Source organism: Aulonocara sp. 'chitande type north' Nkhata Bay, linkage group LG4, assembly GCF_057382095.1.
Source record: "Aulonocara sp. 'chitande type north' Nkhata Bay isolate Kocher_YH1m ecotype deep benthic linkage group LG4, A_spYH_male_GT1.1, whole genome shotgun sequence".
NCBI lineage: Eukaryota > Metazoa > Chordata > Actinopteri > Cichliformes > Cichlidae > Aulonocara > Aulonocara sp. 'chitande type north' Nkhata Bay.
The window spans coordinates 11,645,181-11,671,674 of record NC_141347.1 but is presented as its reverse complement, the minus strand read 5'-3'; the positions used below and the strand labels follow the sequence as shown (position 1 = coordinate 11,671,674).

The window sequence follows — 26,494 nt, the reverse complement described above, 5'->3', positions numbered from 1 at the left end:
GACAGCGTGTACCAGTTCCCACGAATATCCAACAACCTCGCACAGCCATTGAAGTGGAGTGGACCAACATTCCACAGGCCACAATTGACAATCTGATAGACTCCATGCGACGATGTGTTGCACTGCATGAGGCAAATGGTGGTCACACCAGATACTGACCGGTTCTGGGTCCCCAGACCCCCAATAGCGCAAAAAACTGCACATTCCAGGGTGGCCTTTTGTTGTGGGCAGTCTGAGGTACACCTGTGCACTACTCATGATGTCAGATCAGCATCCTGATGTGGCACACCTGTGAGGTGGGATGGATTATCTCAATATGGCAGATGTGCCCACTACCACACATTTGGACTGATTTGTGACCACTGTTTGGGAGGGATGGTTATATTGTGTATCTGGAATGAATTTTAGGTCTCTACGTCCATCCCATGGGGAATGGGAGCAGTAACAAAGGTGTTGCGTTTATATTTTTGTTGAGTGTACATAGAAAGATTCACACCTATGGCTGATTTAGAGTTTGGACAGTGAGATGAAACCACAGTACCAGGCACAAAGAGAACATGCAAAGTCCACACAGAAAAGCCCCCTAGTGGAATCTGAACCAGGAAACCTTTTACTGTGAAGTGACAGAGTGCACGACTTAATACTATTCCACTATTCCTATCCATCCACCCCTTGCTTTAACATCATAATTTAATATTTCTATCTGAATTTCTATAACACCGCCCAAAAGTCTTGAGTCTCCTGTCACTTTCAAATATTTTGCTTCCAAGGAGCCAAATCTGTTGAGAAAAGTTCTCCAGCTTTCTGAAGCTCTTTCAAAGTTCTTTGGACATTGGCTGCTTTTTCACTCGTTTTCAGTCCCGTCCTCGTACCCGATCATTTCAAAGGAACACCTTTGTTGTTTAAACCACTTCAAGCATTAAATATGAACTCAAAAAAACAAAAAACAAACACATTTTAAATGGTATGTCTGGGCACTTTGTTGATAGCAACCTGTTTGCACCAATAGGATGATACCAAAAATCTATTACTGAATAGATTATAAATAGACGCATAGTGAAGCTATTGATGAAAAAATATCTACAACACATGAACTGTATCTGAAAGTCATGCTTTTAAGAAATGGGAACTAATAAATGTGTTTGATTTTGTGGTTAACCGTCCCAGTGTATAAATACACTCAGACAGCCAGGCTTGATAACACTTGGTTGTAGGCTAAGCGTGTATTTGAAACAGTCGACAACAATGAATAATTATGAGATGCCTTTATTGTACTTTTTTTGGAATCCAGTGCCACAGACACGAGAAAAATGGTCCAATCCCTCCCTCCCCCAATACAAACAGCCTGACAGGAAGGGTCTGCAGGGCGGGGGGGGGGGTGTACCGTGATCCTGCTTGTAGTCTTAAATTAAACACAGATAATAATGAAGACACATCCAGGTGCATTTCAACAGACACGCACGACATGCATTCAAAAAGGGCTTTTAAAGAACGCAGCGAGTCCTGGTTCACACGTACGCTCTTGTCCCAAAAAGTAAAAGACGACAAAATTAATACCACTTAAAAAACAGTTTGCTGTCTTTATGGCCGTCAGTCTATAATAATTCAGGCTCTGTCATTTTTCCCACTTACAGAAAAGAGAAAAACAAGGGCAAAGAGACACACTACTATTCATAATGGGAAAATGGTTTAAATATGGAAGTGGAGGGTTCATAGCTTTCATATTTTAGTTTTTTTTATTATGTTTTTTAATTAATGGTATGCTTTAATGAGAATACAGTTGTCTCACTAAAAATCAGCTCATCTAGGTAAAACTAGGCCTGTCCACTCAATCTGCAGTATCTAAGTAAAATATATAAAGTCCAGTCAAGGGCTCAGTGGGTCGTTGTTCCAATCAGGAGGCGGATCACTTCAGTCTTCCTCGCTGCCACTGGCTGAACGCTCCTGAAGGAAACGGAAACAAAGATTTACTTTCACTATTCAACAAGACCTTGAGACTACACAAGCACAGAGTGCCCATCAAAAGTACCGCAAACACCACAAAACACGAGTGGCGTGGAAATGATCCCAGCTCAGACCTAGAATAGAATGACTGGGTTGTTGTGAACTGTCTGAAGGGAATCTCCATTACCAGCACACCAGACTAAAGATGTGGCAATCATCATGATGATCAATGTATTTGATTTTGGTATTTTAAGTTTGTAAAATGAACAAGAAAACATTATTTACCATCACAAAATGTATGATTATGAGAAGTTGTTAGAGAATAGCTGCTCAATAGTATCAAGAATTTGAATCATGGTCAGTTTGGCTGCGTTTTATAATCCAGATTATATCTTTAAAAACAAATCTTGTGTAACTGAAATTCAAATGTAAAATATATTCATTAAAACAAAGCCCCTGTGTCAAATACTTGTGTGTCACAAAAGGATTTGTTTTAATGATTTAAAACAGGAAAACATCTGAGAGAGTGAATGCAGAACCGTTCTTCTGCTCATTCTTTCCAACAGGTTCTAAAAGGGAACTCAAAGCTCTGTCGTTGTGACGGGAAAATCTGTCATTTAAATACATTAACATGAATGCAGAAGATTCAAGCTTTGGTGTGTGTGTTCGTTCTCCTGTTCTGCTCTCACCTCTTCCTGTTCCTCCTCGCTGTCGTCGTCGCTTACCACGGGTTTAGCCCGGGCTCCGCGGCCCCGCCGCCGTTGTCCTTTCCCTCCTCTCTCCCCCTTCTCTTTCCGGCCCAGTTTAATCTTGACCTTCACTGAACGACCTGATGAGGGATCAAAGATTGCAAACAAAATAATGCTGAGTGAGCCTCACCGCCCGCTGATGCTATAAAAGCTACCGTGCCCCTCCGATACTCACATTCAGACTCCGAGCCTTCATCCACCTCCTCCTCTTCCTCCTCGCTTTCTTCTCCCTCGCTTTCATCCTCCTTCTCGATCTTCTGTCTCACGCTGGTGAAGACGGACTGGAGCACAATGGAGTCCTCGTAGATCTAAAAAAAACAAGTAAATAAATAAATAAATGGTTAAAGAGAGAAACAAAGTTAGCTTCTAAAATAGGAAAACTTGTAAGTTAAATGAGTTGAATATATCAAACACTGGTGAGCGTGTGCTGCTAGCATCACTCACCAAAGAGCCCTCCAGGTTGAAAGTCTGGGCGTTCTGACACAGCAGCATCACATCCTTCTCCAGGTCGTTCAGGCTGCGGTATTTGTGGCTGCGGATCCGCTCCTGATGCACGGAGAGAGAAACAACAGGCAGCAGTCAGATATGCAGGATTTAATAAGTTGGAATCTAAAAAAGAAATACATATATATATTTAAAAAAAACCATTGATGAGGTAATTTTTGATCCTCACCTTGATCTTTCTGAAGTCCACTGGTTTGCGGATGAGCTCATAATACTCGGGAAGCTCTTTGCGAGATGGGAGCTGGATGAAGACTTCGCTCAGTTGTCGGCCATTTCTGCAAAGACGAGGAGACAAGTTAGTTAAAAACGCAATCAAACTAAATTTTCACCCCTTCTGCTAATCCTGCGCTCTTCAGAAGAGCGGTCTCCTCACCCGTCCTTGTATTTGATGACAGCGTCAACAATCTTCCTCATTTTCTTAGTGAGAGATGGAGGGTTAGGAGAGAGCTTCTCAGCAGGTGGGCGACCCCGTTTCTTTGCTTTCTTTCCATCGTCGTCCTTGTCCCGCCCGCGGCCGCTGCTGGAGCTGGGTGTGGCCGGGCCACCGTCGTGATCACGGTCTCTCTTGCGCTTTCTGGTCGTCTTCTTGTGACGCACTTCCTCTTCAATGTCCTCTAGATTGCCTTCTTCTATGGCCTGTTCAAAGAGGAATACAGTTGAAAACTCATTTAATAGAAACACGTGAGTTGTAGGTCCACGAGTTGTAAGAGCGACTCTTTTACGAAAGCCAGAACTGGCATTTTTAAAACCCGGCAACGAGAGAAATGGCTACACAAAAACCAACAATAAGCCATAGACTGTAGCCTCAATGTGCTCTATTGATGTGTACTGTTTGTGTCGCATACAAATGACATCACAGACTTTCAGAGGCATTGCTATAGCAACCCTACGCACATTAGGTGGAACTCTACTGTAATGAAAAATGACCGAAACCGAGTAGAGGCTGAACTAGTGAAAAAGACCTAATATCGATTCAGCTGTCACTATTTGGGACTCATCCCACCTTGAGCCACTGCTTCTCTGTGAGCGAGTCGCTGTAGTCCACCTCCTTGCGCTGGCGCGACCCTCTGCCAAACATCTTCTCCTCCTCCTCCTCGCAGGTTAGCCTCTCAACCTCAGCGTCGTCTTTCAAAATCCAGCCGGGCAGGTCGTCCTCCTCCATCAGACGGGGTTTCCTCTTAGGGTTACGGGCCTCCTCGCGGCGTCTGTCTAGATCCATACGCTGAAATGAAAAACAAAACAAAAAAACAGTGCGATTAGAGTCAGATTCAAAAAATTTTAAAGTGTCTAATAACTGACATGAAACCAAGACAAACCATGAACTGTTCAAACTCCTCTTCGCTCCTCGCGATCATCTGATTGACGGTCTCATCATCAGGCACTTCGTCTTCCTCCTGCAGATAAATGAGACGGGCTGAATGAGCGATGGCTGACTGCAGATTTGTGGCACCTCAGACCCAAGTCTCTGAACTAATGACTCTCAAGCACAAATGGAAAGCCAAGCAGCAATATGAATTACTAGCAATTCATTGAACATTACTATGCTTTACGTAGACACTCTAAATATCACTTGCAGTTACAGGATGCACTAGATGACTAACGCTGTGCAAATGAAACTGATACTAAAAGTAAAGGTAAACAAATCCTTAACTTTGCATGAAAGAGTTTAAAGCCATAAAGAGGGGAAAAGGAAAGAAAATATAAAACGGGAAAAGCTTTTATGTTAGAGTGAAGGATAAAGTATCATATTAACCATCAAAGGTTTGTGCAGAAGCAGAAATACATAGGGGAGAAAGGGAGAAGTCTGGATTGATGAAAGCTCACAAATCCTGAGAAAAGAGGGGAAAATAAGGAAAAGAGACAGAAAGAGGAGAAGGGGGGGAAAGGGAGAGAATGAAGAGGTGGGGCAGCGCACAGGCGGACGTGGGCGGGTGGGCGATGTGGGAACAGGTTTAGATCACACCCACCCACGCCCCCCTAGTGCGGCAGCCTCCTCGAGCCCCGACCTCGTCCTGCTCCTCGTGCTCCAGAATAGCCTGTAAGAAGGCCCGACGTTCATAGCCTGAAGACTTCTGGTCGAACATGCCGGCCTGGATGACCTTCTGGTCCACGTTCAGCTTGTACTTGGCTGCTGCCAGGATCTTTTCCTCCACGCTGTTGACGGTGCAGAGGCGCAGCACGCGCACCTCGTTTTGCTGACCGATACGGTGCGCTCTATCCTGGGCCTGCAAGTCCTGTAGGGAGCGCGCACAGACAGTTTAGGTGGAATCGCTGTGCAGAAAGCAAACATGTTCACAACAAACAGGCCATTTCCTGAACTTCTTTGTGCACATAAAGTACCTGATGCGGGTTCCAGTCACTGTCAAAAATGATGACAGTATCAGCAGATTGCAGGTTCAGGCCCAGACCTCCAGCCCTGGTGCTGAGCAAGAACACAAAGTACTCAGAGGCAGGGTCGTTGAACGTCTTCAGCAGCATGCCACGATCCTCTGCTTTGGTGGTACCTAAGAAAACATCACGCTTTGTTAGTGACTCCCAGTAGTTCAATATGACTCTCTTATAGTTAACAGCCAAAAGGTTCTCACCATCCAGACGCAGGTACTTGAAATTGCGGTACGCAAAATAGTCCTCCATGATGGTCATGAGTGAGGTCATTTGACAGAAGAGCAGCACTTTGTGGTTGGTGGCCCTCAGCTTGGGCAGGATACGATCCAGCAGCTCAAACTTTCCAGAGGCACGATACAGGTCAGGGCTGGACAGGGAAAAGGAGAATATGAGTGACACTGACCGAGCACCTAACATTTATCCACAGACACAGTTTTTAGCTTTACGTACCCCGTGATGATTCCACCAGAATAACCGAGATGCTCCGAGAAGGACTCCTGTAAAAGCAAACAAGTAAAAATGATTAATATCATATGTTGTTTTTGTATTTCAGCTTTAAAACATCTGTTCTACTGTCTTTTAAAAAGATTTACTGGTATCATGATTTAAATGGTGGTGTTTGTGTCTGGTACCTCAATGTGCTGGAACATGAAGGGGTGATTGCATATCTTCCTCAGCTGCATGATAGTGTTCATCAGGGTCTTCGTGCCACCTTTACCCTGTAAAATGAGGAGGATACATTAGGCGTCTATTATTTCAAATTTTCTTTAAATGACCACAAAAGAACCGAGTTTGAGACATCAGCTCACCTTCTTGTCTTTTTCTGAACCGTCTGTGAGCAAGACTCCCTTGGCCTGCATGTGTCTGTACAGAACCCTCTGCAGAGCTGACATGTCGCACTTTATGACATACTCCACCTGTAGAACAACAACAAGGGGAAATCTCAGCAGGGCAACTAAATTTTTTGACCTGTTCTGAGCAGAAATATTTCAGTGTTGAATATGTTTTGGCAGAAGCTGTGCACACTGACCTTCTCTGGCAGCTGCGCCTCGACTTCTTTCTTGAGTCGCCGCAGCAAGAAAGGTCGGAGCACCTTGTGTAAACGTCGAATGATCAGGATGGTCTCTTCTTCATTTAGGTCAACCTTGAAACATGAGAGAAGAACGCTGATAAGAAAGTCTCCACAACTATTTCCAACAATCCCGACCAGACTGTAAACGCACCTTCTCTCCAGTCATGGCGAACGGGGCGTTGAACCACTGTTCGAAGGTGCTGCAGCTCTTGAAGATCGTGGGCAAGAGGAAATTGAGCAGGGCCCAGAGCTCGGGGAGCTTGTTCTGCAGCGGAGTTCCTGTGAGCAGCAAACGTCGTGGCGCCAAGTAGTGTGTGTTCAAGACTTGGGTCAGCTTACAGTGATGGTTCTTCATACGATGGCCTTCATCCACAATCATGTACTTCCAGCGGATCTTTGTGAAGAAGATATGGCATTTATTCAGCGTGCTTTTGACTACCATTTAAAAGGCAAGCTTTAGATCTGGAAGAAGACGTGACAGGACTGTCTTACCTTTGCTAACACCTGCTTATCCTTAATAATGTACTCATATGTGGTCAGCAGCACGTTGAACTTTCCGCTACGTAAAATTGGAACGAATGAACGTCGAGCAGCTGGAGACCCCTGAAAGATAAACAGATATTAAGTAAACCGAATAACTGAATTAAAAATGGTCTTTGGTATAAAGTGTTTTCGTCATGTTGCGAGCAAAGCGTGACTGAAGTACTAATGCAACATCACTGACCTTGTAGGAAACCTTCACAACAGACGGTGCCCACTTATCAAACTCATACACCCAGTTTGATAAAGTTCTGTAAACAAAAGAACAGCTCTGATTGAGGAAAAGCAGCCTTTTCTACGTGCATTTGTCATTTTTAAGCCGATGCTTTCAACAGGGAACCGAGGAGACACGTTCACACTTACGAGAGAGGTACGATGATGAGGAAGGGCCCATTGATGCGCTTGTACTCCATGAGGTAAGTGATGAGGGCGATAGTCTGGATCGTTTTGCCTAGACCCATCTCATCAGCCAGGATGCCATTCAAGTTGTTGTTGTAAAGTGACACCAGCCACTCCAGACCTTTGATCTGAACAGTAAATGGTTCAAATAAGATTCAGTTTACTCAGATTATCCAACATTTATTTATATAATCCACCATTAAAATCTAATCCAACAATGCTAATGTTATGCTGCTCTTTTCTGTGTCCTGATGGGCTACCTGGTATTGCTTGAGCTGCCCATTGACCAGCAGTGAGGACTGTTTATCCACTTTCTCAGTGACAGCGTGAGCCACTGCATAGTAGGACTGCAGGCCGCGGTTGAAACTTGCACTGCCGTACTCGTCGTCTACATCCTGCTTGGCGTGTCTGATGGAAGCAGAAAAGACATGATTCATGTAAATTTCATAATATTATAATTACCCAACCAGTTATAAACAGAGGATAATTATAAAGTACAACAACTGTCTTACTCAATGATGTGCAGGACATCCACTTCTGATACATCTTCACTGTCGGGGTCGGGGATCTTCTTCTTCTCTTCTGTTGGAGCTGAAGACGTCTGAGGCTGGTCGTCCTCTTCCTCCTGACGATACAAAACAAAACGGGATGTCAAAAAGCTGCTCCATCACCACAAACACAATCTGAAGCTGCATTACATACCTCCTCCTCATCTTCCTCTTCTGAACCGCTGCCTTCACTGTCGGAGCGTGGCGCTACTTCGTATCTGAAAAGGAACATAAGGATAGAAAAAGAGATAAGCGAGTGCCTTGTTGTTTTGCTGGAGGATGAAACACGGCTTTTGCACAGATATTCCAGACACTGAATTTAAATCATTTCTACAGAAATCAAGACAGACTTGACGCTTACCCTGGGTTCATTTCAAGCCAGGCTTCCAGCTGCCCGGCCTTGGGTGCTTCCACACCCGTCAGGATCTTTCCACTGTCTACATGGATGACCTTGACTGGCAGGTCACTCATTTGACTAGTCTCATCTAAAGGCTGGGAGAGGAAAGGAGGGAAACCAAAACAACAAAAGATACACATTAAAAATGGGCGTGATCTCTATGGTAGAGTTCCCTTAAAGTGATTTTACTGTTTGACACTCACCTCTCCGTCAGGTCCCAGAGCAGGAGCAGCTCCCTCTGGAGCCTCGGGCTTCTGAAAGCATCAAATAATTTTAGTTTTTTTTTTCTCTTTACGTGGATGAAATTTTACATCACTCTTCTATATTTAATTCATGTACCTTCTTTTTCTTCTTCTTCTTCTTTTTCTTCTCTTTGAGTGCTTGTGCAGCCTTGTGCGCGCGCACCAACTCAGTGAGGTTGGCCACGTACTCGTCTGTCTGCTGTAGCAGGTACGCCAGGCGCTTGTCTTTCTTCTGGTCGATAAGTTTACGATAACCTTCTTCATCTTCAGCCTGGGAGGAGATTCGCACAGAGGTCAGATCAGTTTGTGACACAAATAAACTTCAAATATAATTCCTATCATTCATTTCAGAGACTGTGCTCCTTCTGGCAGATACAGACTCATTTTGACAGACTGAGAAAGTCTCACCATCAGCCTTCGCATCCTCTCTTTTTCAATGCGTTCATTCTCTTTCTTCTGCTCGCGCTCAGTGTTGGCATGATAGGTGGCGACAGCTTTGGTGGCCTTCTGGATCTTTGCTGTGATGGAGCGGTGATACTCCTTAAAGTCCTTGGCATGCTGCAGGATGCTGTTGAGGTATTCCTTTGAAAAACAAATGATTAAATTAGACTCTTTACATTAACTACACCTCATCTTGTTTGTTTTAACAAATATCACAATATAAAACATCCAATTAGACGCCTTAAGATCTTTTAGAAATCGTCTGTACCTGGTGTTTCTGGCGCCGTTTGCGCTCTTGTTCAATCTTCTGCTGTTTCTCCAGCTTCTCAGTGATACGAGCCTCACGTAGAGACTGCCGTTTGCTGCGTTTATAGGCCTTAGCATTAAGGGCAGTTTCCAAAGCAGTGTCACGACGCATGCAAACAACAACCTCCTGGCGCAACTACAAGCACAGAAAAGGAAGACAATATAAGTTTTTCACTGGGAAAAGTAAAGAAGAGAAGAGAAAGCTGATTAAATATGCAGAGTTCAGTTGTCTGGATTATAAACACATTTGCAGGTAGCAGCAGATACGTTTATCTACCTGTCTCTGGAAGTTAAGCAGCCTAAGGGCCTTAAGCTCGATGGTGGCTTTGGTGCGTAGATCACCAGCTAGAGAGCCAGGCAGGTTCTCAAGCTCCTGTATACGGTGAGAAATACGAGCCTGAAGCCTGAAAATTTTAAAAATAGAAATATTACAAAGATTAAAGTTGAAACCATTATTTTTCTCCCTCCATACAAAAGTAGAAGAACCCTCAAAGTGATGGATGGCTGTGTGTCATCAGTTCAGGGATTTAATTTCCTATTCAAACTGGAAACATCTAGTTTCTCAGATTTTTTTAATCTTACTATAATGCCAATACTTTTATGCTGTCCACTCACCAAACATAAATTGTCATATTAGAGGGAGCAAGAAATGGGCTCCTGACAATTTTCATCATTCGTGTTCAAGGACAAAATATTTGCTGTGTAGCTCAGTATTGTTTGCCATTCCACGTCGTTTCCCTTTCCTCACCTGTACTCTCTCTCCTGGAGGATCTCCACTGGATCAAGCCCACGAGGTTTTTGGATGGGGGTTATGCGATTCTGCTTCTGGTGTAGCATCATGGGAGGGGGCTGTGCAGGCTGTCCTGGCGACTGTGTCTGAGGGGGCATAACAGGGGAGGCTGCTGGAGGCACTGAGGGAGGAGCAGGAGAAGGTCGGCCTGTGGGCTGGGGTGGAATTAACTTCTGGGGAGGGTTGGAAGGGGCAGCAGCGTTCACCATTGGTCCTAAAAAAAGAGAAATTTAGGAAAGATTATTTTTAATTGTAGGTATGAACAAAATACACATGTGTGAAGTTGGTGCTTAACCTGGGTTTACCTTCAGGCCATGATTTGGGAGGTCCATTCGTAGGCTGGCCTTGCATACCTGGAGGAACTCCTGCAGGTCCAGGAGGAGCTATATTGGGACCTACCATACCTAAAACAAAAACAGAATAATATTAATCTGTTTTTTGACATAATTTGTAAATGCTGAACATTGTGCAATCTCTCCTGCCATTTAGATAGATGCATTATTATTATCATGGGATCAAGAGCAGGGTTATTATAGTTTTGTATTTATTTTTTTTATTAGTTATTATTAGGTTTGATTTTTACTTCGTTTCAACTTTGTTTTTAATCCAGTTTAGTTTCAGTTAGTTTCTAGAGCGAATTTGCTCATTTCAGTTTAGTTTTTATTGTTTGAAAATATTTAGTTTTTATTTACTTTCAGTGCTAATTTTAATGTTTGATAATTATTTATGGCATATGTCAGGAGCAAGATTTGGGAAAATTAGTACAGATAGTAAAATATAACCAGAGCTTTTTGAAAGCAGTTGATTCACAGTAGTGATGGGATTTCTGGCTCTTTTTAGAGAACCGGCTCTTTCGGCTCCCAACCGGCTGTTCAGGTTGGTTTTTTTGCTTTAATTAATTAATTATCAACAACAATATAAAATTATGCACAAAAGGAATTAGTAATGTAAAAAAAACGTGGTTTTCTTTATGTATGTTTATATATAAATATTTATGGTGGCCCCTAGAGACAAAACATGTACAAACTCCAAAGCACAGTTCTAGCGTTAACTGAACTTCCAAAACAGAGCTACCTAGATCACTTAAATTACACTGCTTTTTACCAGTTTGAACCTGTGTCTCTTCCCCAGTTGAAGAAAATTGTCACTCAGATCAAACCAGCATCTTGCCCCACTAATGTGCTCTGGGAGACTATTGGTCCAAATGTCCAATCTATCATTAACAGCAGACTCACTTCTGGTGTTGTACCCACTTGTTTTAGACATCTGTGGTTCATCCATTGATTAAAAAAAGCAAACATGGATGCCTCTCTCTAACTTTAGACTGATTTCAAAATTGCCTTTTACGGCTAAACGTTTTAGCAAAAACTGTATTTTTACAGTTGCAGTTTTTCATAGACTCTCAGAGGATTCTGGAAACTTCCTGGTCTCATTTTAAAACTGTTCACAGCACCGAATCTGCACTTTGAAGATTTCTTAATGATCTTTTACTGCTGCTGCTTTTGATGCACTTAAAAACTAAGAATGATATGGTTATGTAATTTAAAAAAAACAAGCAAGAGAACACCATGTGGGAATCAAAGGTAGAGCTGTAGAGTGGTTCAGGTAGGTTCAGGCCCTTCATCTACCAAACACATAACCTTGGCCAGTCATTTTTTCTCTCTACCTTCTTCCCATGAGCCTGATTTTAAAAAAAAAACAAAAAAAACATGGCCTTGGCTACTGTTTTTATGCAGATGACACCCAATTTTACATGCCTATAAAAAGAAATGTCAGCTCTCCTAAACCACAACTGGAGAGTCTGAAAGATATCAAGGGATGGCTCAATGTTCAGTTTAGGATCCATTTAAAGATTTTATTCTATATTTTGACATACAATACTTGGCTTCTAACTCCATATATTCCCTCAAGTTTGCTAAGGTCCATGGACCAGTTTCCCCTGGCTGTCCCTAAAACCCGGCTGAAAACCAGGGGCGACCGAGCCTTTTACGCCCCAACTCCCGGCCCATGTTAGCATGGCTCCTTCATTACCTGTTTTTAAAACACATCTTACAACTAGGGCTGCCACGACTAGTCGACTAGTCACGATTACATCGACTATCAAAATCGTTGACGACTGATTTAATAGTTGACGCGTCATTTGAAGCTTTGTAAGATCACAAAAGACGCAGGAATAAGTAGTAGGATTTAAGAGTGTAATAACAGACTGAAACAGAAGATGGCAGCACTGCATGTACAAGGATGCCAGCTGCCGTTAAACCCCGAAGAAGAAGAAGTAGCTCTGTCCCAGAATTCATAGCGCAGCCCAGCTCAGTTTCCAAAAATAATCGGTGACTAGTCGACTATCAAAATAATCGTTTGTGGCAGCCCTACTTACAACTCATCTTTATTATTTGGCTCTTATCATAGAACGAGAGTGGCATGTTCTAACCTTCTATTTATTATTATTACTACTACTATTGTTGTTGCTGCTGATTTGTGTGTAATTTTTTGCTGCTTTGTCTTTAAAAAGTGCTTTATAAATAATTTGGATTGGATAGTTTAGTTTTAGTTAACTATAATAACCTTGATCATGATCAAAGGTTCAGATTTTCCTTTAACTTCCCTTAACTTGTGTACAATAAATTAACGTAAAAAAAACCCCCTCTAACTCACCATGTTGTCTATTGTAATTTGCTGGAGCTGGTCCCGGCCCAGCACCCGGGCCACCTCCGGGCCCTGTAGAAGGTGGCATATTAGGCATTGGCTGTTGCTGCATCCCTGGCATGGGCCTCTTTCCCTGCACAGCCATCTGCAGGTGCTCTGGTAGAGGCTGACTGCGTGCCAGCATCTTGTAGGCCATAATCTGTGCCCTGAGTTGGTGTAGCTGGTTCTGGTTGAAGGGAGTGGGTCCACCTGCACCACCTGCTGCAACAGGGGGGCCCCCTGGCCCTTGGGGACCACCACGATTCGGTTGACCCATACCCTGATTTGAGTCTCCACTTCCCTCCATAGGGCCTGCTCCCGGGCCAGATGGGCCTCCAGGCATCATGGGACCAGAAGGAGGGCCGTTGGCTGGGACGGGACTAGGTGCGTGCTCCGAGCCTCCTAATGGAGAGGGGTAACCTGCAAACAGAACAGAGGCACAATGGGTATGGCAAAAAGTTATCTCTGAAGTGTTAAAGAAGGTTTTTTGTAATTAAAAACAAACAAACAAACAAACAAGAAAAATATGTTGAATAAGGATAATAAGAGAACCAGGTGGCTGTATCTCCATGTACTATAGATAAACTCGAACACTGCTGTGGTGTCTTCTATATTCCTCCCTCTGAACAACCTCTGTTGCTTGCTGACTGGTTTTGTAGATGCAGCTGCTTTTGTTGTTGTCTGAAAGGGGAAGCCCCTAAACCCCGCCCCTCCTGTCACCCTGCCCAGCGCTGTCTGCTACTGCTGCTACATGAACAGCAACACAAGAGGAGAAACCGGCTGGATGGGTTTCCACACGCACATTGTATACCAGCACAACTGCATTACTGGTTTCTTTTGCAAAGAGCATTTCAGGGCCAGAACTAAGTTCCGTGAGTTCAAATTTTCTTCACTCAGTGTGCATTAACTCAAGTTAGAAGAGGACTGAAGATGCAGACTTTACCACAAACGTATCAACATGACACTATGGTGTTAGTTTAGGTTTCACCTTTCTCTAGTCCTGACACACATTACCATGAAGCACTTTTCTGTGTGACACAACATACCTTGGGAATGTTGATCCATCGGGCTCGGAGGGGGTCCCATCCCACTGTGTCCCCCTGGTCTCATGCCCATGCCCTTCATCTGGCCATAGCGAGGGTCATCGGGCACTCCCTTCTCATGCATGGCTTCCATTGGCTGCATAAATGAAACCGAATAATCATAAATGAAACAAACACTGAAGTTTGTGCAGTGTGACACTGGAACACACTGCACAAAACAATTAACAGGAAAGACACGTAAAGTATGTAAAGTACAGAAATGATTCCACAACCACTCACTTTATCTAATGATAAATATTACTGTGTTTAAGCTATTCAAAATAATCACATGCATGTTTTAACAACAAGAAGATTGCATTATTTGACAAAATGTCGTTTTTTGTTTTACTTTATGCATCTGGTGCATGTTGTCCTGAGGATATCCTGAGGGTCCCTGTGGAGGATGGGGGTGTCCAGATCCTGGAGGTCCTGGGCTAGGCCCCATCATGCTGTGGGCCGAGCCTGGTGAGGGACCTGGACTTGGCCCCATCATGCCTCCTGGAGATGGCCCTGGGCCTGGGGAGGGACCAGGGCGAGGTGTCCCTCCCATAGGGGGGTCAGGAGTGGACATCTCTAAGGGGGAACTGGGAATGTGTGGCTGCAGGAAGTACCCTTAAAAGAGACATTACAACAAGAATTAAGAAAACACATGTATGCATGTTACTCTAGTTACTTAAAAGGAAAGGTGTTTCAAATAAATTCTAGACACTAGTAAAAAATACAACAAACTTTCTGTGTTTAAAATTAAATGAAATAATAGAAAAATTTAAATGGAAATCTTTCAGTGCTTTTTTGAAAAAAAGAAAAAAGAAAAAAGGAAGAAGATGAAGAAACTCTATAACATTTTTAAAAGTTAAAAATTTCCCCTGTTATGGCCTGAAATCAAATGTCAAAATGTTTTACAAATGCTTATTTCATCTGACCAATAATCCAAACTGAATATTTTAAACCAGCACTGGTGAGACAAGAATAAATGAGCACATTATTTCATTGTGCCTGCTGACTTAAATGAATAACTGGTTATCTGAATTGTTACATCTTTACATCTGATCACAGTCTCACATGTTTCACGTTGCTCTGTGTTAAGACAATAGTATATTTATAAAGCCGTTCAATATTGGATGCTTCATTGCAGATGTGAAATGACTTAAAATAAAAGTGATACCGTCACTGTTCCCCCCCCCCCCCCCAAATGTGCCACTTGGTGTAATACACAAGTCGTAGTGCTTAGTACCATTAAACATGAACTACAGACAGCTGACTGATGTTTTTATGCCGTTATAGCATTTAAATGTCCACTCCTGGATGTTCTGCTGAAGTGTACAGATGGGCAGCTGCTGACAGGAACTAGATAATTCATATACTTTTTGCTGAATATCTGACTTTTAAAGGTCAAGTGTGTCACACAAGGGATTTAACTTTGTCTGGATTTTTTTTTTTTTTTTAAAGCACAATTAGTTAACTTGAACATCACTTCGTGGAAGAAAACTGTTACGAGACACCTCTAGAAGAGGCCCTATTATGACACAAATTAAACCCTTTGGTTAAAACAAAAAAACAAAAAACAGAGCCTCTCTTAAATCAACGGGAGAACAGCATAATAATAAAAACTTTGCCAAAGTCCAGTTGTCTAATGTTTACATTTATAAGCCAATAACAGTTAGGCTAGCTATTGTTGGCTAACGTTAGCCAGGCCTAGCAGAATTTAAAGTTTACGTTACATTATATATGTTAACTTTAACTCTCTCCAATTCGTAATGCAACACAATTGTAGTGGTATTCACCGGGTTGCTGGTTCCGTCTGAAAATAACACTAAAACAATAGTATTTCTACAAGGAACACAACCCGGATTTAAGACTTGTCGGCTGGCTCGTTAGCGAGCTAGTTCAGTTAGCCTAGCCGGCCATGCTCTCCGAGGCCAATTAGGGCAAAAAAGACGTGTTGTTTTGCGAGATAGTGGCCGAGATGCGGCGACATGTGAAAGGTTAGAGCATCCCTTCATCTACAAAGCTGATTGATCCAACGCGCCTCCCGTACCCCTGGCTCAGCGCTCTGCTCTTAGCACATTTCCAAAAACAATTTTCATTCATTACACACTGTCGCGCCACAGCAGCGGCACGGTAATGTCGGTCTCCTTTTCTGTAACGAAGAGGGAAAAAAACCCCCACGAAAGCTCAACAATCCTCTAACAGCAGCGTGAAACGCACACAAAACTCCCTTACTGCCCAAAGAAAAATTAAAGCGAACTTACACAAGTGGTGGAAGTTGATGTTTGAAGTGTCGCCGGCTGCAAAGTCTCTTCGTTTTCCTCCTAACCAGAAACAAAGAGCGACCTACCCAGTTGGTTTTTTTCCTTCACCCCCCCCTCTCAGCAGATTGTATCGCGGAGACCGGCCTGTGCGGCTCTACAGCGCCGCCTCTGCGCAGGCTCCTCGCTCACTTCCCGCATGCTCAGTGCAGCCTCTGAGATACAAGCAGGCACGAAAGCCCTAGAAGCCGGCATGGGGGATGGGTGAACGAGGCAAACACTGTATTATGGACGAGTATATTGAAATATGATTTAACCCAACACGTATCAACGTGAAAGTACGCAAATGCTCTTAGTACGCTTGAGAAACCACAATTAAATAAAATGTGGCACGAAAACGGTGTCGAGTGCACTTTTCTTTCATGTCATTATTGCTTTGTTTGTATTTAATAATAATATATCTTTCTAACCTTTTGGCCAATGCTTGTTGTTGATCAGCATTTAAGACACATTATTAATGATTGGTTTGCCGTTTACGCTACGAAAGGAAATACTTAAAAAAGATACACGTAAAGACACACTGTAACCCTACTATAATATGAAACAAAGAAAACAAAGGCATGTGAACCTCTAAAATGCTGTAAAGACAATTGTATTGGGTCAAACTATATATTAAGATGAATAAAATAGTTGTACTCTAAATAATTTGAATATACCATACATTATTTAGATAAAGCACGACCATGCTCTTCTGCTTTATGTAGGGACCATCTACTTTTAATTTACCTTAATATTATTTGTTGTCATTATTCTAAATCATACTTATGAGCTTAAAAATATTTCAACTGCTCATCAATCTTTTTAGCATAATCAAGAAGAATATTTACTGTCACATGGTGGAACCTAGCTGACATGTGACTGAGGAACTTAAGGAACATGAGGTCATGACTGTGTCCTTAAGCTGGATTGGACACAATCCCATGCTAAGGTGCTCGGTATGGTAGTAAAAGGGAAACACCCAAAGTCAGGTTGGACTTCTGAGGGATGAGTCTCACTGGTTGGCCAAAAAGACTAGAGCTAACCACGTGGTAGGTTTTACAGGGATCTTGAGGTTACCGCTCTGTTTTAACTCCCCCACTTTGGTGTAGTTTCACTCTTTGCAGCTGTACAAACTATACCCAAATATAACTTGTCTTTTTGTCAAACATCCATGCAGTCACTGTAAAGGAAGAGAAGACTGCATCAGAATCCATAAATATCCATTATTTCAACTATAACATAATCAATACAAAAGTGTTTTATTTTATTTTAAGCCTCATGCACTCATTGGGGTGCAGTTGAAGCTGAACCAAGAAATGGCCTACGTTCACATCAACACATGCTCCTTTTTACTGAAGGACAGAATCAATGTGTTGGCTAGGTTTTTCTCCAAGTTCTTGGAGAAGGCAGCACAGGTATGCTCTGCTCTCCTGAGACCTTCCAGGACAGACTGAAATGGAAATTTGTGGCTAGTAAAGGTGCCACCTGAGGGAACTGGAGGCCCCCTCCGGAAGACTGATGACCTGGGTTATCACATACAGGGGAAGCAAACTGAAAAACAGCAAGGATTCTGAGCAACCATTACTACCTGAACTTTAGTACCGTTTGTATTGTATTACATGCAAGGGACTGAGTCAACATTGTCACCATGGCTGCTTAGAAAAGATGAGGGGGACAAAAACACATTAATCAGATACATCCTGACATGCAGACATTTTTTCCTCCTTTTGACCAAAACACTCTCTTCCCCCTGACCAAACATGGTTGTTTCAGATGGCTGCCCCAAGATGATCCTGGTTCTGTGGGAAGCTTCTTCCTGTTAAAGGGGAGTTTTACCTCCGTACCATCACTAACCAGTTGCTTATCAAGGATGGTCATATCATTGTAGGTCTCTCTTATTGTGGGGTAATATATTACATTTTAAAGCTCCATGAGTTGACCATCGTTGTGAACTGAACTATATAATCATCACTGAGACTGAAAACAATTATTCTTTCATGGCAATCTTTTTTTTTTTTGTTCTCGCTCCTCTTCTCAATCAAGCCTGATGTTTTCATAAGGTCAGTACCAACAGGAAATGCAGTAGTTAAAGTAAGAGTGCACTACAGTGAATACTTATTTCTTTTTCATAAATTAATTTTGTCATTCCTAATCTGTTTATTTAGACAGCAAAAAACCAGCCAACCTGTAACATTTTCAGTAAATCGTCATTTTCCAGTGAGAGTAACTTTTTAAAACCCATTCAAGAAAAAATTAATCTATTCACTTGTGCGAAATCAATCACAGTCGACTTGAAGTGTAGCACACAGGGCCATGACCTCATGGATATTTGGCCAATCTCAAGTCAATTAGAATGACGAGAGTTGATGAAATTATTAAAGCATTTACCTCTAAAACATAAAAAAAATAAATACAAACTGCAATAAAATATAAAATTCTCAGTACTGATGCATAAACACTTCCCATGAAACTACTTAGGAGTCCATCTACCTCACTGTGTGTGAATGATGAGGACAATGTTCTTATGCTCAGTAATTTCCAAAAGGTGCAAAATGCTATGTTGAAAATTCAGTGAAGGACCTCCATCAGGGCAGAGATGATCTTTTTATGTTTACAATAGAACAAACTCATCCATGCTGTTGTTTGTATCGACTCTTCCCAGTTGGGTCTTCCTCTGTAGGAAGGTGACGCTGTGCGTGGGCGTGTTTGCTCTCGCTTCCTCCCGTGTTTTTCCTTCTTCAAATATAAACATGGGATATGTCTCTGCAGATGCTGACACAGCCTGTGGGAGACAGAAGGTGAACTAGAACTAATAACAATAAGCAGTCAGTGGAGAGTAGAATAATTCCTTCAAATTAACTTGATCATTTTTTTGTTTTGTAAAAAAAAGGACAAAACAAATTTAGATCAGGTCTAACACAAATTATATTTCATGTAATAAAAGGCTCCTGGAACAGAAGCCCAAATGATCCATGCACATACCTCATTAACACTTGCGCACAACGACTCAAACTCCATTTGTCCTTTTGCATAAAATCCGATGGTGCAGCTGGGGTCCATGCGAGAGAAAGGCATTTTCCTGGGATTCTTACAGTGAAACGACTGCAAGCAGTGGGGACAGAAATGGGATCACACAAAAATCTCATTAGGCTCAGAGGAGAAACCTCAAAACGTCTCACACTGACGATTCAACAAACACGTGGATATTTGTACACCATGTGGTGCTACTGCAGCTGCCAGGTTTTAACAGAAGTCATTACTTCATAGACAAAATGGGCATCCAGTCCATATACCGAGAGTGCATGAAAACATGCTAGCAAGGATGTAAGTAGAGACGTTAACTAAAAGGAGAAGAGAAACGGTTAAGCGCCAACCCAGCATGGCCCAAGATATGGAAGAAAGTTAAAAGAATTCAACCGATTCTGATTGTGTCAGAATCGAGGCCACTGACTGAAAGATATCCGACTCTAACAAGTTAATAATAAACTTTTTGTCAACAAAGTACAACCCGGGTAAACTGAAAAGCAAATATGATCTATATAGCGAGTGTGATGCAAAAAATACAATAAAATTACATTTTTTTAATTTTTAAAAAGGGTATAGATATATCAGTCTTATCCAGTGTTATGAAGACAGAAATTGTGGAACATGTTTTCTTCTTTCAATGTAAAACATTGAATATGAATTTTGGAATGATTTTTAAAACTGGCTTCACTCGGAATAATACGTTTGCTCACTATGAGTATGTGAGTGAAAACTGGGGTAACTGGACTGGTAATTAATCTGATTTATGCAAGCACAATATTTTTTGCATAAATCAAAACACGCAAAGTTCAAGTGGACGGAAGAAAGTTCTCAAAATATTTTCTAGATTTCTTTGATGGACTCACATGTGCTTCTGTTTTATTATCGTTTATTTAGTCGTCCATTTCTTGTCTCAACACCAGGGTATGGCTCTTCTTCTCTTCAAGAGCCCTGAAGTGTTTGTATATTGCATTAATTAAAAGAAAAAGAATATTTAACATCACTGCGTCGTTATAACCCCAAGGTGGCATGCCTTTCAGTCTGCGAACACCGACTTGAACCCAACCTCATCCCTGTTGTCCATCTTCGTGCTTTTATTTTTACTCACTTTTAGTCCTTGCTCACTAAAAGCTCAGCATCTAAGTGCTAGTTTTAGATTCGCCCTTGTCACAATGGGTCGCTACAGCAAGTAGCGCCACATGTTGGGTTTTTACCTGACAAATCCCCGAAGGTATTTGTGTCTCTGACTGGAATTAAAAGTGCAATATTTTGCTTGCCAGGTAAACATATGAACAACTACTATGGAAAAACCTCTAAAAAGTCATAATTGAATGGTTTTTATTCAAAGACATATACATTTAAAAAATATTTCATACAGTGTTCCGGGTTAAAATTAATTCAAATGACCTATAAGGAACACGCAGTGATACTGATGAAGGAGTAATTTGAGGGTTCATCTTACACCTGGTGTTCTGCAAAGTTGCTGAGCCAGTTCTACTTGTTACCCTTTTAAAAACCAGCCTAGATTTTGAAAAGTTCCACAGGCAAACAATACATAGCAAAGTAATCTGAAACACAACTTTTATTTATTTTTCAACAGAAATGTTTCGAATCCATTTGACTTTGGCACAAGCAGAGGCCTGAGTCAGTGGAAAAGAGGTACTTTAGAGCTGTGGTGGCATGTCTCACCTTACTTAAAAGTGATCACAAGAGGAAACAAAACAGAAAGCCAGAAAGAAGAAGAGAAATGGTTGCTCATACCTCCAAGGGAAAGTTATTTGTTACATCCACTGTGGGCTGACAGTAGTGAGGGTCCAAGTACAGCAGATGGTCATCTTATGTACAAACGTGCCAGAGGAAGAAAGAAAATGTAAGGACGGACATGAAATGGCTCAACACAATCATAACACACAATTTACTCGGCTTACCCTGGAAGCCAACAAAGAACAAAGAGTGCTTTGGTTTGCCGCCAATGATCCCGATGCAGCACTCCAACATCAAGAGTTTCTGTTGAAAGACAAAAGGAATGGCTGAATTTTTCCATTCAGAGATCCAGTTTTCCTTAAAAAAAACAAAAAAACAAAACAAAAACAAACCCCCCCCTCCCTGAAAATATTCACAAACAAAAGCCTTAGAGACATATCTCTAAGTTCAGTAAGGCACCCAGATTACATTACGTAAAAATACTGGTTCTGTACTTTGACACTGGTGATGTAGGACGGATTGAGATCTTGCCCGCCAAGACGCACAGGAACCAGGATGAGGACAGATTTCCAGTGCTGAGGGAGAGGCCGTTCGCACAACTTCCTCACATCCTGCAGGTAGACTGAACAAAGAAGGAAAGAGACATCTAAAGTCCATTTGACTCATTGAATCTTTTCAACACCAATTTAAGCTCTTAAAAAACAAACAACAAAAACCCACATTTTCTTTAAAAAAAAAAAAAAAAAAAAAAAAGAATCAACTTTTTTTAAAAGAGTTTATCCACAATCTCCTCTTCTTAAAAAATAAAATATGTTGTGTTGCAAACACTATAAAGATAACACTCACTGGTGCAATCTTGTGCTACATACACAACTAGATTGGGAAGGTCCACTACTGCAGCTTCCACAGCTTTCCTGAAACAGAATGACCTTCACTGTTAGAGACGATAAACTTTTTAGTTCGGCTGCTCTCTTGCATCATCAATTTAAGTCTCACCGGAGGATATGTGCCGCAATGGACGGACCATACCAGTCCCCAGCCTTCTTCCCTGAGCTTTTGCCCAGTTCTACAAGCCGATGTATGCCAAAGGGAGCTGTGGGGTTGTCTGCAAACCAGCGTAAAATCCTTCTGTGTGTACTCCCCACGGGTCTATCCAGGATGGACCCCCAGCTCAAATGTCGACTTCTCTTGCTTTCCCTTTCACTCGAACTAAATCCATCGTTCACAGAGTGCATCAGGTCCATGTCATCTTTGACAACACGTTGGTTCCCAGACCAGGTGCAACCTTAAAAAAAAAAAAAAAAAAAAAAAAAAAAAAAAAAGACAGTCGTTATTGAAGAGTTTGTATATTTGTTTCACTGAGAAGTAAAATGCAGTTTTCCACTGTTCTCATCTGTGGCAAAATGATTTTTTTTTCAGATGAGTTTTTTTCTTAAGATATTTGTTTTGCCATACTGTAAAATGTTATTGAGCTATATACCATTCTACCTACTGTATGTTCATTATTTGTTGTGTTTAATTTGATGCGATTTAAAATTCTGTAACAACTTCTAAAGATGGGGCAAATGAAAAATAGCTCGTTGTGTACACAGGCAACTTTGTTTAATTTCCTATAGCTCACTATAGTAGAACAGAGTTAAACTGTGAAATAAGCGTATATCATTTATTTCAGAGGAATTGCCGTCACTTTTATGCACCGTTTCCCATTTGCAGGTGCTCAAATGTAACTGGACAATTAAATCTAAGGCTGCGTCATGGTGCTTTACCAGTTTAGTAGATTAATGTCAGCAGGTGATTCCCATCATGGCATGAAAGCTGCTAAAACTGTGAACCCCAACATACTAAACAGTCAAAGGAGATTCCAGTGCAAGTTAAGCAAACAGTCCATCCAAAAACAAATGAACCAGAAAGACCGCACAAATAGTATGAATCAAATCAACATTTACATCGTGACGAAATACATAAGTACAACTTTCCTAGCATTAAAAAAGAAGCAAAAATGATGGAGCATCATTTCAGGACAAAGCAAAACTTCTTTAGGCCACACAGCCAAGTAAAGAACTTTCTGCAGGAGGCAGCCATGAATGAACTGATTCTTCATGTTTTGGAGAAATGAGACTAAAATTAGACTCGTAATCCGAATCACACAACATCCTTTTGTAAACCACAGAGCAGTCAGCATGATGTTTTGCATGCTTGGCTTCCACTGATGCTGGATCACTAGTGTTTATGGGTGATCACGGAAGACAGATGCATCTGGATGAAATCTGAAGTGCATAGAGCTAAACTTTCTTCCCAGATTCAGCCAACTGCAGCAAAGCTGACTGGACAGTGTTTCTAAATAGCACAGATGGACAATGACCTAAAACACACTGTTAAAAATACTTTAGAAACGTTTAAAGGCAAAGACATAAAATACTCAACAATGGCTGAGTCGATCATCTGAGCAACTCAATCGAGCTGAATTTTACCTGCCAAAGACAGAAGTGAAGGCACAAAGACCCCAGATTGAGGAACAACTGAAAACAGCAATAAAAGGCCTAAAAAGGAGGAACCCACTGTTTAGTGTACCTGACTTTAGATTTCAGAGAAATATTGACTGCAAGTAAAGCCAGTCTGTTTGAATGAAAATGAAAATAATCTCTGGATGTCTTTTCACTTGTTGATCAGACTATGTGATACTGTAGCAGGACAGTGTGTAATCACCTGGTGACATCAGATGCAGTAGCAGGCCCTGTGCCAGCAGCATCTGGCTGGAGCGTAGAACACAACCCCAACCGCTGTCGGTGGTCAGAGAGGAGCCGGGGAGCGGACGGAAACCTCGTCTGTATGTAAACCACAGGAGCGATGCAAAGCACCAACGGAAATGCTGTTGATCTACTGCAACAATTACAGAGGCGCAATTACAATTTTCTCCTTTGCTTTTACAGTCACATGACAGATCGTTTCAGGGTTTACGCGGGACAAATGCTCTACTCCTACAAAATGCCTCACCTTCATCTTTGAGCTCATAGGATTTCCCCAGCATGAACACAGGAGAGCGCTTGCTAAATTTAGATTTTTGCTTCAAGGTCCAGCCTGAAAGGGAAAAACGGTAACTGTTTACTTTCAAAAAATAAAGAGGACAAGCAGGTCTGCTCACCACATCACTTATTTTCAGTCTCTGACAGAAAAAGAACTGACCATATTTGACGCTGTTCCATGCTGAGACCAACTTGTCTTTGAATCTGCCTTTGTCCTCTGCCTCCTGGTCATCCCTGCTGTCTTCTAGGCCCTGGGAAACAGCTGATTCAGTAGAGAAAAAGACCCAATCATCCATGAGGTCATCAGCAGTAGACTGACCCACAAACTGAGCAGAGGAGGTGCTAGGCTTCATAACATGTAGAGATGACCACGATGGAGCAAGAAGAATTGCTCATTATCATCACAGCAGCCTACACACAAAGAAAAAAATAATAATAGCCCAGTTACATACATATGACGCAATCAGCCATGGATGATGCACCCATGTGCAATAATTATAGGATGCATTCTTGCGACACACAAACTCTACTAGCAGATCTCAGAAGCTAATGTTACACTCAGCAAAGCCATTAATGATCCATGTCAGTAAGGAAAAAGAAAGCACGAAGCACGTGACGGCACCCTGTGACTCAAGGAATTTCAGATATGCCTATTTAACTGCAGCAGGAGACTTGCTGGTTTCTTATTTTAACTAACATTTGGCCACTAACTCTGAAATTTTAGAAAACGGATTTTTGGCAAAGTGCTGCATTTACATGTTCATGCAATTTGTGCGGCTAGATGAGTAAACAGTGTAAAAGTCCCAAGACAACAGTGTAAAAATCTGCACAACAAGCAAAATGAAGTAAATTATCAGAAACAAATGTGCTTGTACTGTTCACAAATTGACACAGTGACTGATATATTTTCATGTTCTGAATCATGGGTCAGTTTTCCAGCCTAGCCTTACACTAAAAGCTTATTTTTCCCCCCTCAGTGGAGATCATCCTTGATTTTTCTTTTACTCTGGGAGTAGGCTTAATCTATGTCCGTGGAACTGGCTGTATGAGTTTGTTAATACTAATGTTAATTTGTTAATCAATGAGTTGATGAGACCGAGTTGCTGCTGTTAGCAGAACTTCATAAACAGATCAGTAGCTTAGTTTTGTGCCTCTCCAGTTCAGGCTAAGGGCCTCCTTAGATGGGGAACAAGATAAAACTTGAGATAAAAATGATGTAGGAAAGGAAACAACACAATGCTCAACTGAAAAAAGGGTAATTATTTTGACCTCTTAACCTTCTATATTTCAGTTGAATGTGTGTATTTCACAGTTAGTTTCAAACGGAACCATTTAAAAAAGGGACATCAAACATAAGGCCCAGGGGCCAGAATCAACCCACAAGAGGCTCCAGTCCAGGTAACTGGACACCTTTGAACAATGTGAAAAAGTGCATGGATTTTGGACTTTTAATTGTATTTTCATGAGTTTTACGTTTGATATTACTGACAAAAGACACCCCGCTCCCCCACAATGCCTTTCATGCTATACCAAAGTAGTTAAGCAAACAATTAAATAAGAGAAAATATACCGTTTTTCAGTATCTACTATAGATGTCTTGTTTTTTTGTGTTTTGTATTTTCTGTAAATGAACAAAACAACTGAGACATACATCCTGTTAAATTGCACCTTTTTTTCTTAAATCATGGGCATCTCGGGGATTAAATGTCTAGTTAAATGTCTTTGCACTCAGAGAAAGGGAAGTTTCACTGGTCTGGCCCACTTAAGGTCAAAGTGAGCTGTATTTGGCCCGCATGATGTAAAAGTTTAACCATGATCTACGAGTTTTAGTTAGTAGTCTCTCTCTTCGGTCGTTCAGTTCAAACGTCTCACAATTGAAATATTTCAGAAGTCCGGTAAAGCTTGGGAAACTGGTTTAATACTGAACAGCTTATTATGGTGTGCTCACGTGTTTTGTTTTTTAATTTTAAAGAAGCATTAAGTCTTTAAGTTCGAATACTTAAATTGTAACGTTACCTTCCATAGGCGAGTGGCACGGAATCAAACTAGTTTACAGTAAACTACAGCGCTGTGTGAATACACCAGTGACACCTCTGTCAAACAAAATTAAGCGAATTAACATATAAAAAAATACATTTTACCATCATTTCGGTAGTGTCATTCTACCTCCGGTGATAAGAATGAGTCCGTGAACAAATGTGAATGAAGTGTGCCGGTCTGTTTTCGTTTTGTTGGGCTCAGTTTTGCTCGGTCTTCGAACAGCAGCAGTCAAGTGAAGTTGCGCTCACTTCCTGTTTATACAGGTCACGTGTTGTCACTCCTGTGATTGGCCAACGGAGGACCAATAACAGTGAGACCCGACTCTCAGGGC

At 41.6% G+C, this 26,494-nt stretch overlaps 2 protein-coding genes across 6 annotated transcripts; both read right to left on the bottom strand.

Moving 5' to 3' along the window:
- Positions 1-1,248: 1,248 nt before the first annotated feature.
- On the bottom strand, positions 1,249-16,485 carry smarca4a (SWI/SNF related BAF chromatin remodeling complex subunit ATPase 4a). 5 transcript variants are annotated; one of them, XM_086288408.1, is made up of 34 exons: positions 16,337-16,485; positions 14,434-14,696; positions 14,049-14,181; positions 12,973-13,422; positions 10,623-10,721; positions 10,276-10,531; positions 9,805-9,931; positions 9,490-9,663; positions 9,189-9,362; positions 8,878-9,051; positions 8,742-8,792; positions 8,503-8,633; positions 8,296-8,359; positions 8,106-8,218; positions 7,854-8,001; positions 7,558-7,721; positions 7,379-7,445; positions 7,147-7,257; positions 6,806-7,048; positions 6,613-6,726; positions 6,392-6,499; positions 6,215-6,301; positions 6,033-6,079; positions 5,783-5,949; positions 5,538-5,701; positions 5,165-5,431; positions 4,514-4,591; positions 4,201-4,419; positions 3,571-3,833; positions 3,367-3,472; positions 3,138-3,239; positions 2,869-3,001; positions 2,634-2,773; positions 1,249-1,944 (listed from the first exon to the last, which is right to left on the bottom strand). In XM_086288408.1, the coding sequence occupies exons 2-34, from the start codon at positions 14,653-14,655 to the stop codon at positions 1,912-1,914; spliced, it is 4,929 nt and encodes a 1,642-aa protein (XP_086144534.1). In that variant the 5' UTR covers positions 14,656-14,696; positions 16,337-16,485; the 3' UTR covers positions 1,249-1,911. The 5 variants fall into 5 exon arrangements, with proteins under 5 accessions (XP_086144534.1, XP_086144536.1, XP_086144535.1 ...); XM_086288410.1 differs by lacking the exon at positions 16,337-16,485 and adding an exon at positions 16,123-16,280; XM_086288409.1 differs by lacking the exon at positions 16,337-16,485 and adding an exon at positions 15,869-16,100.
- A 147-nt stretch (positions 16,486-16,632) lies between these two features.
- Positions 16,633-26,401, bottom strand: LOC147332020 (cysteine protease atg4da-like). The gene is made up of 11 exons (XM_086288420.1): positions 26,265-26,401; positions 24,284-24,534; positions 24,095-24,178; positions 23,807-23,980; positions 22,097-22,385; positions 21,947-22,014; positions 21,595-21,722; positions 21,325-21,403; positions 21,158-21,231; positions 19,355-19,474; positions 16,633-19,154 (listed from the first exon to the last, which is right to left on the bottom strand). The coding sequence occupies exons 2-11, from the start codon at positions 24,474-24,476 to the stop codon at positions 18,984-18,986; spliced, it is 1,380 nt and encodes a 459-aa protein (XP_086144546.1). The 5' UTR covers positions 24,477-24,534; positions 26,265-26,401; the 3' UTR covers positions 16,633-18,983.
- Positions 26,402-26,494: the final 93 nt, after the last annotated feature.